The sequence below is a fragment of the Prionailurus bengalensis genome, chromosome B1 (assembly GCF_016509475.1).
Source record: "Prionailurus bengalensis isolate Pbe53 chromosome B1, Fcat_Pben_1.1_paternal_pri, whole genome shotgun sequence".
Taxonomy (NCBI): domain Eukaryota; kingdom Metazoa; phylum Chordata; class Mammalia; order Carnivora; family Felidae; genus Prionailurus; species Prionailurus bengalensis.
In genome coordinates this window covers 160,709,177-160,723,529 of record NC_057344.1, presented here as the reverse complement: position 1 = coordinate 160,723,529, position 14,353 = coordinate 160,709,177, and the positions used below count along the sequence as shown (strand labels likewise).

Sequence of the window (14,353 nt, the reverse complement as noted above, 5' to 3'; positions counted from 1 at the left end):
TGATTTGAATTTAGTTGTTGGTATTTTTTTTTTTTGCTCATTTCTCACCACCACTTCTCGATTTATCCTTTCATCTATTAATGAGGAAGCATTAATAGATCAGAAGATGAGTAGCGAGGAGTTAAATATAAGTAGGAACAAATACTCTATGAGTTGGTGGGTAGATTTTTCTAGGCTGTGTTGGTGTAAGAGAATAATGACTAAATTGAAATCATTTTAAAATAATTTGAGGGCACCAGGGTGGCTCAGTCAGTTAAGTGTCTGACTCTTGATTTCCGCTCACTTCATGATCTCACAGTTCATGAGTTTGAGTCCTGCGTCGTGCTGTGTGCTGACATCATGGAGCCTGCTTGGGATTTTCTCTCTCTCTTCTGCCCTTTCCCCATGTGCACATGCTCTGTCTCTCTCGAAATAAATAAATAAACTTAAAAAAAATAATTTGTTCCTGGGCCTGTCTTCCCCACTAAATTATATGCTCTTCTGTGGGGGGGGGGGGGGCGGGGTATGTCATCTCTTAAACATTTATATCTCTCCAGCATTCATTAGGAGTATCTGGCACTTAATAGAGCTCATTATTTGCTGACCTGAACTTAACCAATTGGCATCTGGCATGACTTGATTTAGGACATAAGTTGGAAAAACACTGTTTTGTATTTTCAACAACGAGGACTGACCATGTTCAAAACCAAAACATTACATTGAAAAAAATAACTTTCCAGCCTTCTAATCTTTTGGTCCTTACTGCCTGAAACAGCATGGAGTAGATTCCTATCTTTTGAATTGCATACAGAAATCTCATCCCTGCTACAACAATAACAACATATTTATTGATCAATTACTATGTGCCTGGCATAGTCCTACATCTTAGATGCATTAACTCATATAATCATCAGAGGAAGCAGCATTATGGGATAGGCACTCTTACTGTCTCCATTTTATACATGTAGAAACTGATGTAAATGGAAACTTCTATACCTTTCCCAAGGAGATGTATATAACTTTCCCCAAATACAAATGTAGTGAGTGGTAGAGCAGGGATTCAAACCCAGAATGTCTAGCTTCTGCATCTGTGTTCTTAGCCACTACACTGTATTTCCTCTCTGCATTAAGTAGCCATGTAGACCAAAGAACCTTGATGGTGGTTGTGGAAAGAGGAGCAGTAAAGCCAGGTGGTACCTCCTGGGACAAAAGTAAGGCAGTGCCCTGTGTCTACCCTGGCTTCCCTGTGGGGTGGAGCCAGCCTGGCAGCAATGTCTCCCTCCCTGTGACATGTCTCGAAACCTTGGTGACCAACATGGCTCTGACCCAGTTAAATGGATTAGTGATTTCAGTTAATACCAGCAGCACCACCAACCAGGCTGGCTTTCTTTTCCACACATGCTCTTCTTTAATTGGTACAGACATAAATTGAAAGATGGCATTATGTGAATAATATAGTGTACAAATGAATAGTTTTCGGCATCTGACAGGATGGAATATAAAGGTTGGATTCAACCAGGCCAGCTGGATCTTAGTGACTATTGCTGCTACCTAATTGCTAGATTTACAGAGTCACATTGAATTGATTAAGGAATCTCCTGGAGCTGTTGTTGAAACAAGTTCCTCAGTTGTCTAGACTTTCTACAGCTACTTACAGAAAATAGCAAGATATTATAAAGAGATATTGGAGGCAGTAGTGGGGGCGGGTGTGGGGAGTGTCTGTGAATGACTTCCAGCAGTGAATTAATCATTAACCCTGCACATACAATTCTTTGTGTACACATTGACTTCTTTTCATTGGTAGCCCAACTCATACTCTAAGTCAAAGCTTTGTATGTAGAAACATGGGGAAATAGTTCAAGATAATAATAAAACCTCAGACTTTTTTGTGATATGAAATAAGCAGAATATTGGTCTACCTCCTTCTAAATAAATGGGCAGAGGGCCTGGGTGGCTCAGTCAGTTGAGCATCTGACTCTTGATTTTGGCTCAGGTCATGATCTCATGGTTCATGGGATCAAACCCTGTGACGGGCTCTATGCTGACAGCATGGATCTTGCTTGGAGTCCTCTCTCTCTCTCTCTCTTCCCCCACCCCAATAAATAAATAAGCTTTAAAAAGAAAGAAAGAAAGAAATGGGCAAATGAAAGAAGGCAACCCCATTTCTGTAATCTCCTTATAGAAGATCTCCATATTGTAAACAGATTGCTTTTCCAAAAGTCAATCTCTACCATGATTGTTACAAACTCAGAAGAAATTTTCTCTAGACAGAACATGATAAATTGTAGGTAGAACTCCAGGCTAACCCACAAGAGGGAGTGTAACTAAAATGCTACATATTTGTTACAGAAGAAAAGTAGAAAATAATCCTGTTGAAATATTTTCAAGAAGTTTCATAAGATATCATTTCACTTTGAAAGCAAATACTTAAGAAAAAGCAGTTTTAATTAAGATTTGGCTTACAGAAATGAGGTTCTGTGCAGATACCGAAGGGGTTTTCAGGAAACTTTGAGGAAGTTAGAGGTTTATAGCACAATCCTGATGTATCTCAAGTATCCAGAATAGTCCCAGACACATTGTTGGATGTGCAGTGAATACATATCTAGTGCCTGCTGGTTGAACTTTATTTTCACTTCAGGAACTATGACTTTCCCATCTCTTATAAAGGCACAGTCATTAGAGCTATATTCATGTCATAGATGAAATAAAGAAGGGGAAAGAGGACAAAGGGGAATGTTGAGAAGCACTGATGTGACATGTAGGTTACCTGAGACATAATTAATGATCAATAAAGAAAAACCCAGAGATTACTTTGCATGGTCCTCTCCTCATCCTTTTACCCAAGGCAAAATAAAGAAGGGGATAGGAAGAGTTTTGTGCCTTGCATTTCCTGGGCCAGCCACCAAGAGGTGCTGGCCAGAGCTCTTTGCAGGTGGGAGGAGAAAGAGAGAAGCCGAAATAAGATTCTTTTGAGTGTATAGCCTTAGTTAGAGAGGGAGTGTTGTATATCTTTAATGGATTATATGTAGAGGATATATTTTAAATCTTCATTAATGAATGAAAATATTAAACTGGTATAGGATATTGGAAAGAGCACTGGGCAAAGAGTCAGACCTGCATTTCAACTTTTAGCTCCTCTACTTAATAGTCACATCACCTTGGCTGAGTTTCATTTTTTTAAAACTTACTTCTCTTTTCTGCAAAATGTGGTGAAAAACTTTCTTCCTTTTCTATTTACTGTAATTGTGATTCAGTGAGATTCTGCTCAAGAAACAACTTAGAAGACTCTAAAATGACATTTATATTTCCAAAAGTGTAATGATTTATTCACCCAGGAAAGTGAAGATGTTGGGCCAGGTGACCTCTGAGATCATTTCTCCTCTGAAATTCTGATGATCAGCACGGCCTGGGTTTAAATTATCATGTTATTCCTCATCAACAGTTTACTAATGTCACTGACCCAAGAAAGAGGAATGCTGTGGCCCATTACAGGCTATGCCCCTGGTTTGCTGAACAGTTTGTGCCTGGATTCTACTTCAAAGGACAACTGAGGAGCCCATGAAACATTTTGAACCAAGGTGCTTTTTTAATATTCAGCCTATCTGTTAAATTAACGTGACCACATAATTTGCCATCTAACCTAGAACACATAGGTGTAAAAGGAGTGCTGTGAGTAATTACATCGAGGCAACAGCATACCTCAAGTGTCCCAGGCAAACCTGGATACTGGTCCCCTTATATGTAAAATGTTAAACTTCTCACTTAGGTGAGGGATAGTAAAAACATTCCTGTTGAATTTAGGTATCTGTACTGCTGTTACAGATAAGCAAGATGCAGTTCTGTTAGAATCTTAGAAGACAGAAACATACATACCTAACCATGGTAATGAACAGAAGGCTGCGTTTTGCTCTTAAGAAAACCTATTGTTGCAGCTTTGTGGTTAAAAATAAGAGGATACACTACAGTTTCAAATTTCCTGACATTTCCTTTTTATTCCAGTTTGAATGGGTAGGATACAAATTTGTCTGATGGGGTGAATATGCTGGGGCCTCTGCCTGCTTTGGGTATTGTTACTATGGTTGTGCTAATGCTTAGTAAGTGTGAATGTTCATTACATCTCAAACAAAGTTTGGCCCTGTGATCAAATATAAACAAAGGAACAAATACGGCTTGCACTAGAGATTTCCACCAGGCACAGCCATGTGCTCAGAGCTTTTCAAACCAGATAATCCAGGAGGGGAGAGACTTGTGAAGTAAATTGAATTATCAAATCTCTTTGAAAATGTCTGATGCCCTAATGCACCAGAAATCAGACAAATAGATTTCTGCTAAGGCAGTGGGCGGAGGGAATCTCAATGTTTTCTAAAGAAAACTATTAAACATAAAGAGAAAGTTACACTACTAAGGTTAGAAGCAAATAACAAAAAGATTAACTTTCTAAACAGTTTGTGGACAGGAAAAATGGCACAAGTAAGTCAAAATGGAAGATAATAAATGTGCTTTTTATGTGTTAAGTTATTTTATTCATTTGTGGTAACTTATTTGGCTTCCTAATTCTGTTTGATTTAGAACATTAATTAAATTAATTAGATGAATAGGCTTCAGGGTAGGGAGATGTATGTTTGTTACATAGAAGAGGAGGGGTGCTCAAAAATTTAAACACTGATGATAAAAATCATTCTGGTATTTTGTTTATTTATTTTGAGAGAGAGAGAGAGAGTGAGAGAGCATGCGTGTGTACAAGTGGGGGAGGGACAGTGAGAGAGAATCCCAAGCAGAATTTCACAAACCAGGAGATCATGACCTGAGCTAAAATCAAGAGTCTGACACTTAACCATCTGAGCCACGTAGGTACCCTGAAATCAGTCTGGTATTTAAAATATCTAATACAGTGAAGGGCACCTGGGTGGCTCAGTTGGTTAAGCATTGGACTCTTGATTTCAGCTCAGGTCTTTTTTTTTTTTTTTTAATTTTTTTTTTCAACGTTTATTTATTTTTGGGACAGAGAGAGACAGAGCATGAACAGGCGAGGGGCAGAGAGAGAGGGAGACACAGAATCGGAAACAGGCTCCAGGCTCCGAGCCATCAGCCCAGAGCCTGACGCGGGGCTCGAACTCACGGACCGCGAGATCATGACCTGACTGAAGTCGGACGCTTAACCGACTGCGCCACCCAGGCGCCCCTCAGCTCAGGTCTTGATCTCAGGGTCATGAGCTCAAGCTCTGTGTTGGACTCTGCGCTGAGTGTTAAGCCTATTTAAAACACACACACACACACACATACACACACACACACACACACACACAAAGGTTCATACCGTGAAGCCACACACAGATAACTGAGAATCAAGTAGAATTGTCCTATTGCTCTGTAGCCATTTAGTCACTTTAGATTTTTTTTTTTTCTGAAGAGGTTCTTATTTCTAGTGCCTGACTCTGAAAAGGGGCTGTCCATTTGTAATTCTGGGGACATTTCACCATGATTAATTTTTTTGAAAATGTGTACCAGGTTCTACGATATTTTTGCCTGAGCCCTAATTACATAACAAGGAACAATAATTAGGGAGTTTCATGGTATTGCACATGTAGGCCTCTGTAACCTGTCTAATGCAAGCAGCTATAACTTCCTCAGGTTATTTGTACATTTTGAAATGTCTAGAAAAGACTCTGAAGAATGGAATTATCTCCTTGTGCAAACCTACTGGAATCAATTATTTTTTTAATGGTCCAACCGCCATTCTTATTTTATGACTGTAATTAGGTAATGAATAAAATGACATGCACTTGGTACTTTCTGGAGCTCCAAAGTATGCCAAAGTCCAACCATTCATGCTGCTTGTTGCCATGCAACTCAATTATATAGCCCTTATTTTTTTACCCAGTTGAGTTGTTTTTATGAACAGGTGTTCAACTAATGGGACAAACAGAGGGTGTGCGGCTACAGCCTTCTCATTAACATCACAAAATAATTGAAAAAAACAGGTACTCCAGAAAGTCCATCTCAGGGGATAACTCTGAATCTAAAGTAGATCGTTTCTCTGAGCATTAGACATGATGCTGCAGAAAGGCTGGATGGAACTTCAGAAGACCCACACTCTGCTTCCAGCCATGTCACTTAAATCACCAAGTGACTTTGGATAACTTGATTGCTTTGAACCTCCATTTCTTCGTCTACAATTGAAGCTCTCCCTACCTACCTATAATAATCCTACCCCTACCTGTCTCACAGGTTTTTTTGTAGGATTCAATCAGATGGATTATGTTTATGAATAGCACTATAAATTATAAACACTATATAAATACAATGTATCATTATTAAGGTTCTAATCCCTATCCTGGTGATTCAGGATCTAATGTCTGGCAACTGTGTTTTGCCGGATCTAATGTCCGGCAACTGAGTGCCATCAGGTTTTGCAATCATTAAGATATCAAGATTGAGCCCTGCAAGGGGCTCCTTACTGACAGCGTGGAGTCTACTCGGGATTCTCTCTCTCCCTCTTTCTCTGTTCCTCCCCTGCTCATTTTCTCTTTCTCTCTCTCTCTCAAAAAAAATAAACATTTAAAATATCAAACCATTTTAGGGGTGCCTGGGTGGCTTAGTCGGTTGAGCATTCAATTCTTGATCTTGGCTCAGGTCATGATCTCGAAGTTTGTGGGTTTGAGCCCGACATCTGTGCTGTCAGCATGGAGCCTGCGTGGGATTCTGTCTCTTCCCCACCCTGCCCCTCTCCTACTTACACATGTGTGCCGGCTCTCTCTCTCTCTCAAAATAAATAAATAAACTTTAAAAAATAGCAAAACAGTTTAGAAACTTTACTCAACCTTATGACTAATATGATTTCTTAGAACATTGCATTTGCTTTGTCCAGGTAATCAATGACCAATATAGAGAAATAAAATGCTTCCAGAATTGACTAGCCCAAGTTGAAGAAAATGACATTGAGAAGGAGAGATCACTGAAGATCACACTCTTTAAGTTCCAGAATATTATTTCAGTCTCTTATTAAAGTCTTGGTAAATTACTAAGGAACTCAGAAAAGCTTCTAAATATTTGAAATACTAGATTAGACCTCGTGAGATCATGTGTCTCCATATCTTATGGACAATTCAGTATTCCGCATTGCTTAAAGAAAACATAGGTCATCTAACCTACCCCTTTCCCTTCCCCTGCTCCCCATCAACCAGATCTAAAGGGTGTTCAACTATACGTATGAGTATATTCATTATGGCATGCTTTGTGAGAACTGGAGACAACAGAAATGTCCAGAGGATTCGATAAGCAAAGAGTGCATATAAATAAGAAACCAATAAAAAGCAGTTAGAAACAATGCATTAGAAATATTAGAAATATAATCGGCAACATAGGTAGATCTTAAGAATATGGTATCAAGAGCAAGAAAGAGGGTGAATGAGAGAAAAAATAGAATGAGATGTAAAACCTAAGAACCTAAGAAGGGTCTTGCGTGTACTACGAATTAAGGAATACGTTAACATGAGCCTCAAAACAAAACAAAGACTTTAAAAATTAAAGGGTTATTTGACTGCCCCATCTTTCAGACCTTACCTGTATAATTCTTTCTAAGGTATTTTTTTGCATAATGAGGGACTACTTCCTGACTCACTCAATACCCTTCATGCTGCAGCCCCCACCAATATCTGGGCTTGGTTTGTCTACTCTCAGCTGTCCAGGTGAATGGCTGATGGTTGACCTCCATGACCACCCTCCATGCTTTTCAACACCATCATCAAATCGGTTTCTAGTCTTGTCCAAGTTAAATAACATCAGGCCCTTTTGCCCCTCCTTATGGATTTGGTTTTATTATTATTTAGTCATCTAGGAGTTTTTCTGAGCTAGTTCCAAGGACTCTCCTCCTTTTTAAATTGTGGAACCTGAACCGGATATAATGTTAATGAAAGAGGAGAGGACCTCCCACTTTCTCCAGTCCTGCTTCATACACCCCAGTGCCAGCCATCTCCAAAGGATGCTGTTCTACCCCCCAGAAAGAGCACGAAGAATACATAATAAAGGGTTAGACACTTACAGGCATAAGTAAAATTAAATTAAAGTTCTTTTCTAAAATATATTTCACTCCTGGGAACCAGTAGACTAGAAATTTGGAAAGGAGTGAGGGGATATAAGAGCTAGGGACATTGTTTATATACGTTTTCTTAGGGAGAAACCACACAGGAAGGAAATGAAAGTACATCAGTGAAGACTAGACTATCTAAGCAGATCTGTCATTTCCTTAAGAATTCCAGGAAACTTCCATCATGATCCTCTAGATCTACTGGCTAGAATGACAGCTATTAGTTTCGTGCCCAGTATATACTAAGAGATTAGAACAGATCAGTGTCTGCTTTAGATTGTTTCTGGTTTTGTTTTAACATCAAAGTACAGAGTAGTTCTGAAAGATCTGGCTGGGTTTTCATGTTTGGTCACATTGTATCAAAACTTCCAGAAGCAAATTATAATAAGTTATATGAAGATGGGTAAAAATTAACTTCTCTATTTTTAAAAGAGCTTCTATCATTATCCAAACATGGCCATAAGCTAACATTAGACCCTGAAGCAAATAGAGTAACTTGACCTTGTGATGAACAATCCCCTGAACCCCTAGCATTCATGTTGAACTTCTCTTTGGCAAGCCAGTATAAATCTACCAGCTCTCCGTCTGGGCTGTACAGATACAGTGCTTCCCACAGGGAACCTGAGTCACAGAGGGAGTGAGTGACTTGGCAGAGAGGCCAGAATGAGGTGTGGGGAGGCCTGGGTTCCAGACCCAGCTCAGCCACCAACTAATCCTGAGATGCAGGACAACTCACTTTACTCTTGATCTTTCATGTATTGTATTCACATATAGTTTATTGCTCAGGCCAAGTCTTTTTTAAAGTGAAAAGGGTGTTATTAATAATCCACTGGGACAACTGATATTTCCGGCTCCCTCTGGCTTTAAAATTCCATTACAGCTGAATTAGAGCTGAAAATAGGACCCAGGTTCCTGAACATGAGACCCGTCTTCTGCTCCCCAGGCCAGGCTGTCCTCCGCAGGACTTGTTTACACAGGGATTCTGTGAAAGAGTGTTCAACATATCGCTTGAAGATTGATGAAGGGAGTTTCCCAGCAAATAGAAAGGATGGGCTGACTTGTACCTGTTTGGTCATGTATCCACACACCCGAACCCCATGTATGTTCAGAAACAACAGTACTGGGATGCCAAATCCACATCAGGGGCATTGAAAGGTAGAGTGGTCAAGGGAGCCAGGGCCAGGAAGAGAGCAGGTGCACCACCCCCCTGCATCAGGAGAAGCCCTCTTTTTGCAGCCTCAAGCCAGGTCTCCACCAGCCTGTCCAAGGCGAGCAGACAGGATGGGGGACGGGTGTGGTCCAGGGGCTGCCTCGGGATCCTCAGGTGCTGGTTTTTAAGTAGACAGGATAGTACTTTATAAATCACTGTGGGCCATATGCCACCCTTCTGCCAACAACTTCATGTTTGCATACTTCTGTTGACCATCCCCATTCACTTGGCTTTTTAAAAGTTTGAGGAAGCCATCGACAGCATCTAAAAATTAATCTGGGTTAGGTCATGACACAGGCTTAAAAAAAATGTCCAAGTGAACTAAGCCATTCCACACTAAGAGGATTTGTGAAAACAAAGGTGAAATGTTCAAAGAAAACCCATCCAAAGAAGCCAAAAATTCTGTCACTGTTATACAAAGCTATTTTACCAGTTGTGCAATCATGCCACTCATTTAAAATATATATATATTTTTGGTGAAACTCTGAATGGCAAGAGGAGGAAACATCAGGCTTCCAAACAACAGCATTGGACCAGTGTTGGCGGCCACCCTGATGCCAATAGCCTAATCCTTTCCCCTGAGCCTGAGTGCCCCATGTCTCCCCGTCTCCCAGGAGTCAGGATGGTGCTTACCTTCTCCCTCCTCACCTTGCTGCTTCACTCACAGATGAAGCCAGAGGGCTCTGGACTCCTGACTGCCTGCAGACTCTGCTTCCCCAGAGGAAGGTTAATTACATACCTGGCCACACCCCTCTTTAGGGACAAGACGTACCACATGCAGCTGCCACTTGCCAGCAAGAGCTTTCCAATTTCAGCTTTCCTAATGGAAGAAAGGGCTATGGAGGACCCAGAGTTACAGGAACTGAGGGCGCCTCTTGCCTCAGGCTGCAGTACTGAGTCCCCAAGGAAGGAGGCCCTTGTCCCTAAGGCTAGGCAAGCTGCCCTGCCAGTGCCAGCCTTCCATGCAGAAGAAGAACTAGGTAATAATTACAAAGCCCTGTGAGCAGAATTTCTTGACATTTTATCTCCACTATAGTGTCTTTAAGGTGGCTCTCTGTTTCCCAGAAAGATAAATGCTGCCATCTCCAATGAGCACAAAATGCAGTGAACAAAGAATAGACAAATTCAGGAAAAGCATTCTGTGAGGCCCCACAGTCTGTAGGGAATTCCCTAAGGGATGTGATTTGAGGAATTCTACGGCAAACCCCCAATCTTGGTATATTTTCCCCCATCAGGTTGCTTGGAAATTTTTAGGGATTATATATTTCGCCTAAAACTTTGATTCTCCTGATTGCCCCAAATGGTAATTATGTTTATATAACATTTCAAAGAATTCCCAGATATGTTATCTTGCTAGAATCTAGTTAATATACTGGGGGGGTGAGGAGGACATAACTCATTAAAACAATTATTGTGTATTAACATCATAACTTTAATTAGTTTTCCAGAGATGGATAAGCAAAGCCCCGAGGGGATGAGACCCTGGAAATCAGACATGTTTGGATGAGAAGGGAGCTGAGAAACCACCTAAAACCTGGCTAGCTGGCCCAGGCAGAGCAGGTGAGATGTGTGGTCCCATGGGCACCCCTGCACCCACACAGGAGCCAAGGTGAGAGACAGACAGAACAGCAGTAGCCACGAAGACAAACTTCACCCACTCACGCTTCTGCCTGGGGCCAACCTGGAAACCACAATGAAGAGCCCCTGTAGTGCCAGATAGACTCGTCCCAACGCTGAGAACTGTGCCAGTTTCTAAAGTAACAACTTGCCCCTGTCCCCCACAGAGCGCCTGGTGCCATCTGCTGAGATTCTTTCAGTAAGTATTATCTGGCTTATACCAGATATTTTTGAGGGAACAAAAGGAAGCTTTCGTTTTGAAACATCCCTTCTCACGTGTTAGCACAGTCCTTAAATAATGCACTTTTGAGGTTCTGAGTAATTCTTCCTGCTCTCAGCCCTGAGTGTGTCTGGATGCCAAGAATTTGCTTGAAATGAACGGGATGCCCTATCCTAGCTTGAGCTGAAAATGTGGTTTTGAGGACCCAGTAGCATTGAGATCCTGTTGCTGTCCTCCCTGGGTTCTGGGACCCAGTGGCTATGTGGTCAGGGGCAAACCCACCCTCTCTCTGGGCTTCTCTGTCCTCCTGTGTCAGGGAGGAGTTTGGATTTGACTGCTTCTCATTCCAGGCTGCACATTAGAATCACTTTAAAAAACAATGCCAGGACTGTGCACCCAGGAATCCTTACTTAATTGGTTGGGGTGTGGCCAGTCCTGAGTATTTTTAAAAACAGTTTTCCAGGTCTGCAATTGCTGAGTTAAATGATCTCTGGAACCTTCCAGGTTCTATAAAAGTCCAAAATCCTGATGGTCTTGTCCTCCATTGTATTTATTGAATTAATTTTTTCCCAGACATATTTTTTTTTAATTTTCAGTATGTTACATAGGCTAATTTTTAGAAATACCTTTAATCATATACAAATGATATATTATTAAAGTATTGTTTGTTGGGGTATAATGGCATATAATACTGCATGTGTCTAAAATATACGATCTGATATATTTTCACATATAAGTAATGGTTACCACAATCACAATAGTGAACATACCCATCACCCCCAAAGTTTTCCATGCCCCTTGGTGATCCTCTTACCCCTTTTCTCTCCCATTCTCTTCCCCAGGTAACCACTGATCTGCTTTCTGTTACTATAGTTTGCATTTTCTATCATTTCATACCAGTGGAATCATACAATATGTACTATTTTTCACTTGGCTTCTTTTTTAAAAATATTTTTTTTTATATTTTAGATAGAGAGAGACTGAGCACAAGTGGGTAAGGGGCAGAGAGAGAAGGAGACACAGAATCCGAAGCAGGCTCCAGGCTCGAACTGTCAGCACAGAGCCTGACACCGGGCTCAAACTCACAAATTGTGAGATCACGACCTGAGCCGAAGTCGGACGCTCAACCGACAGAGCCACCCAGGCGCCCCTCACCTGGGTTCTTATTATGTCCTTATACTTCAGATATCAAGCTTTTTGAGAACAGGATCTACCTTTTATTTCTTTTCTCTTCCTCCAGGACCCCAACTTATCTTTGCCCCAAGAAACCCTTTAGCCATTATTTGCTTGATGGGAATCAGACCTTTATGACCTTAGAAGTGAGCTTCAGTTTGGTGTCCAACCCCCTGCTGCTTCTCTGTAGGTTCCTAGTCACCAGCTTCAGCTCAGTGTAAAAATAATGCATTAGCTTAAATGCATTCATTTGGGGTGCGTGGTGTTCTAGGGCTCCAGAAAATGAGTGTTGTGTGTCAAGGTATGTGTTGAGGCAGGGGCAACTAGCTGGGCAAGGTCCTTGGCTTTCACCGATTCTTAATCACTAGATTTTTTTTTTTTTTCTTCAGAGAGAGAAGAGAAAGAGAGAGAGAGAGACCGGGGTGGGGAGGGGCAGAAAGAGAGTGGAGCTTGCCTTGGGGCTCGATCTCACTACCCCGAGATCATGATCCCAAGATCACCTGAAATTGGACACCCAACTGACTGTGCCACCCAGGCGCCCCGCCAGATTCTTGACCCAAAAGGAGGAACTATAGAATTTATGTCATCCTTTAGTTCTATTATAATCCTATATATATTTTACAAATATGATGTCTAATCGTAACTCCTCTACTGTCTGTCCCCTCTCCTCCCTAGCCCCTCTCCTTTGTTTTGTTCTCTGCCTGCTCTGATTATACTCTCCCTCCTTTGCTAAAGATCCAATAGGCCTGTTGAGTGGCAGTGCGGCTCCACAGAAACTTTTTGCCTGGCCCTTCTCTTTAAGACCTTCTCACCTAAGTCATGTGGAGTGTTGTGCCTCTTTAGTCAATGATTCTTATTCCCCTTTGTTTAGCGCATTCCCCAAATACCTGGATACCCATTGTGCTCAAATATCACAAACCTATATTTCCTCAAAACCCAGAGCATGGGATTCCTTTTTACCTTAAGCAAGATCAGTGTTTGCATTGTTGTAAATTAGTATTATAAGAACCAGACCTAACAAGAAATAGCACTGCAAATTCACAATTGAACCACCTCTACTTAATCCAGAGATAGCCCCTCTTATCCCCCTATATAAAACACACAAAAAATTTTTTAATAATACTGTGTCTGATTTTAGACTGAGATGAATAATAGCAACATCAGCTTCTAAATGATAAATCCCTATGTATCTGGCACAGTCACACAAACAGTGGTTTCCAAGTGGCTTCCAGAGATAGGAGAGAGCAAGAAAAACATCTTACCTTCTGGCCAAAAGGCCAAAATGGACTCTACCTTGCTCCAAGTCCACCTCAACCCCTTGCATGTTTGCAAGGGTCTGATATACTACACCCAGCAATGTTCTCTGGCTCCCTGCTTGGGACTAACTCTTAACTTTTATTCTCCCTTTCACCTCTATGCTTCCCCAGCAGAATAGTGACTATGGGAACTATAACATTTCAGTCCAGTTTCTACACAATCTCATTCCTCTGCAATAAAGGCAAACCTCTGAAAGTTACTTACGTGGCAGTGGCAAAGACAAGCCCTGGATTTGGAAGCTGAGTTTGCTGATGCCAGCCCGCTTAAATAGCTGGGTTGGCTGACGCAGGCTGTTGATAGCACGTTTATTTACGCCTGTGAGTGCACGCTCAAGCAAGGACCTGAAAAACCTGCGGTGTGGGCAGGAGGAAGGCAGCTGAAAGTATGCCGAAGTTACATCTCTCCTGGTTATTCAAGTTTGATATGCAGGCGGTGACTTCTGAGTTTTCATGGAACTTTCTCAGCACCACCTTCTTGTGCCTGATCTCTTTCTTAGCCAAGTAAGACTCTTCAACCAAGATTAGATGGGAGATGCTGCTGAGAGAGGAAGGAAGCAACAAAGGACCCTGAACCCCTGCACCAAGTTCCTTATTTTGAATGGGCTTCCAGTTAGATGTTGCCTCATTTTAAACCATAGGCTTGGTGAGGTTGATTTCACAGCTCTGTGGGCTGGATGCCAAGCTAAGAGCTTGGACAATTGCCCAATTGATGAAAAGTTGTTTTGTTGTGTTTTGTCTCCAGGCACAGAATG

At 41.4% G+C, this 14,353-nt stretch overlaps 1 protein-coding gene across 2 annotated transcripts in view; it reads right to left on the bottom strand.

The window, feature by feature from the left end:
* HOPX (HOP homeobox) overlaps positions 1–14,108 on the bottom strand; it is a 30,902-nt gene extending 16,794 nt beyond the window's left edge. The window contains exon 1 of one of the 2 annotated variants that reach the window (XM_043604279.1): positions 13,807–14,108. Coding sequence is in view for 1 of the 2 variants with exons in the window: in XM_043604271.1 (XP_043460206.1) it covers positions 13,548–13,609 (62 nt within the window). In the remaining variant the exon portion in view is untranslated. Of the gene's footprint in view, positions 1–13,547; positions 13,701–13,806 lie in introns of those variants that run through there. The other variant, XM_043604271.1, reaches the window with a different exon arrangement.
* Between the last annotated feature and the right edge of the window lie 245 nt (positions 14,109–14,353).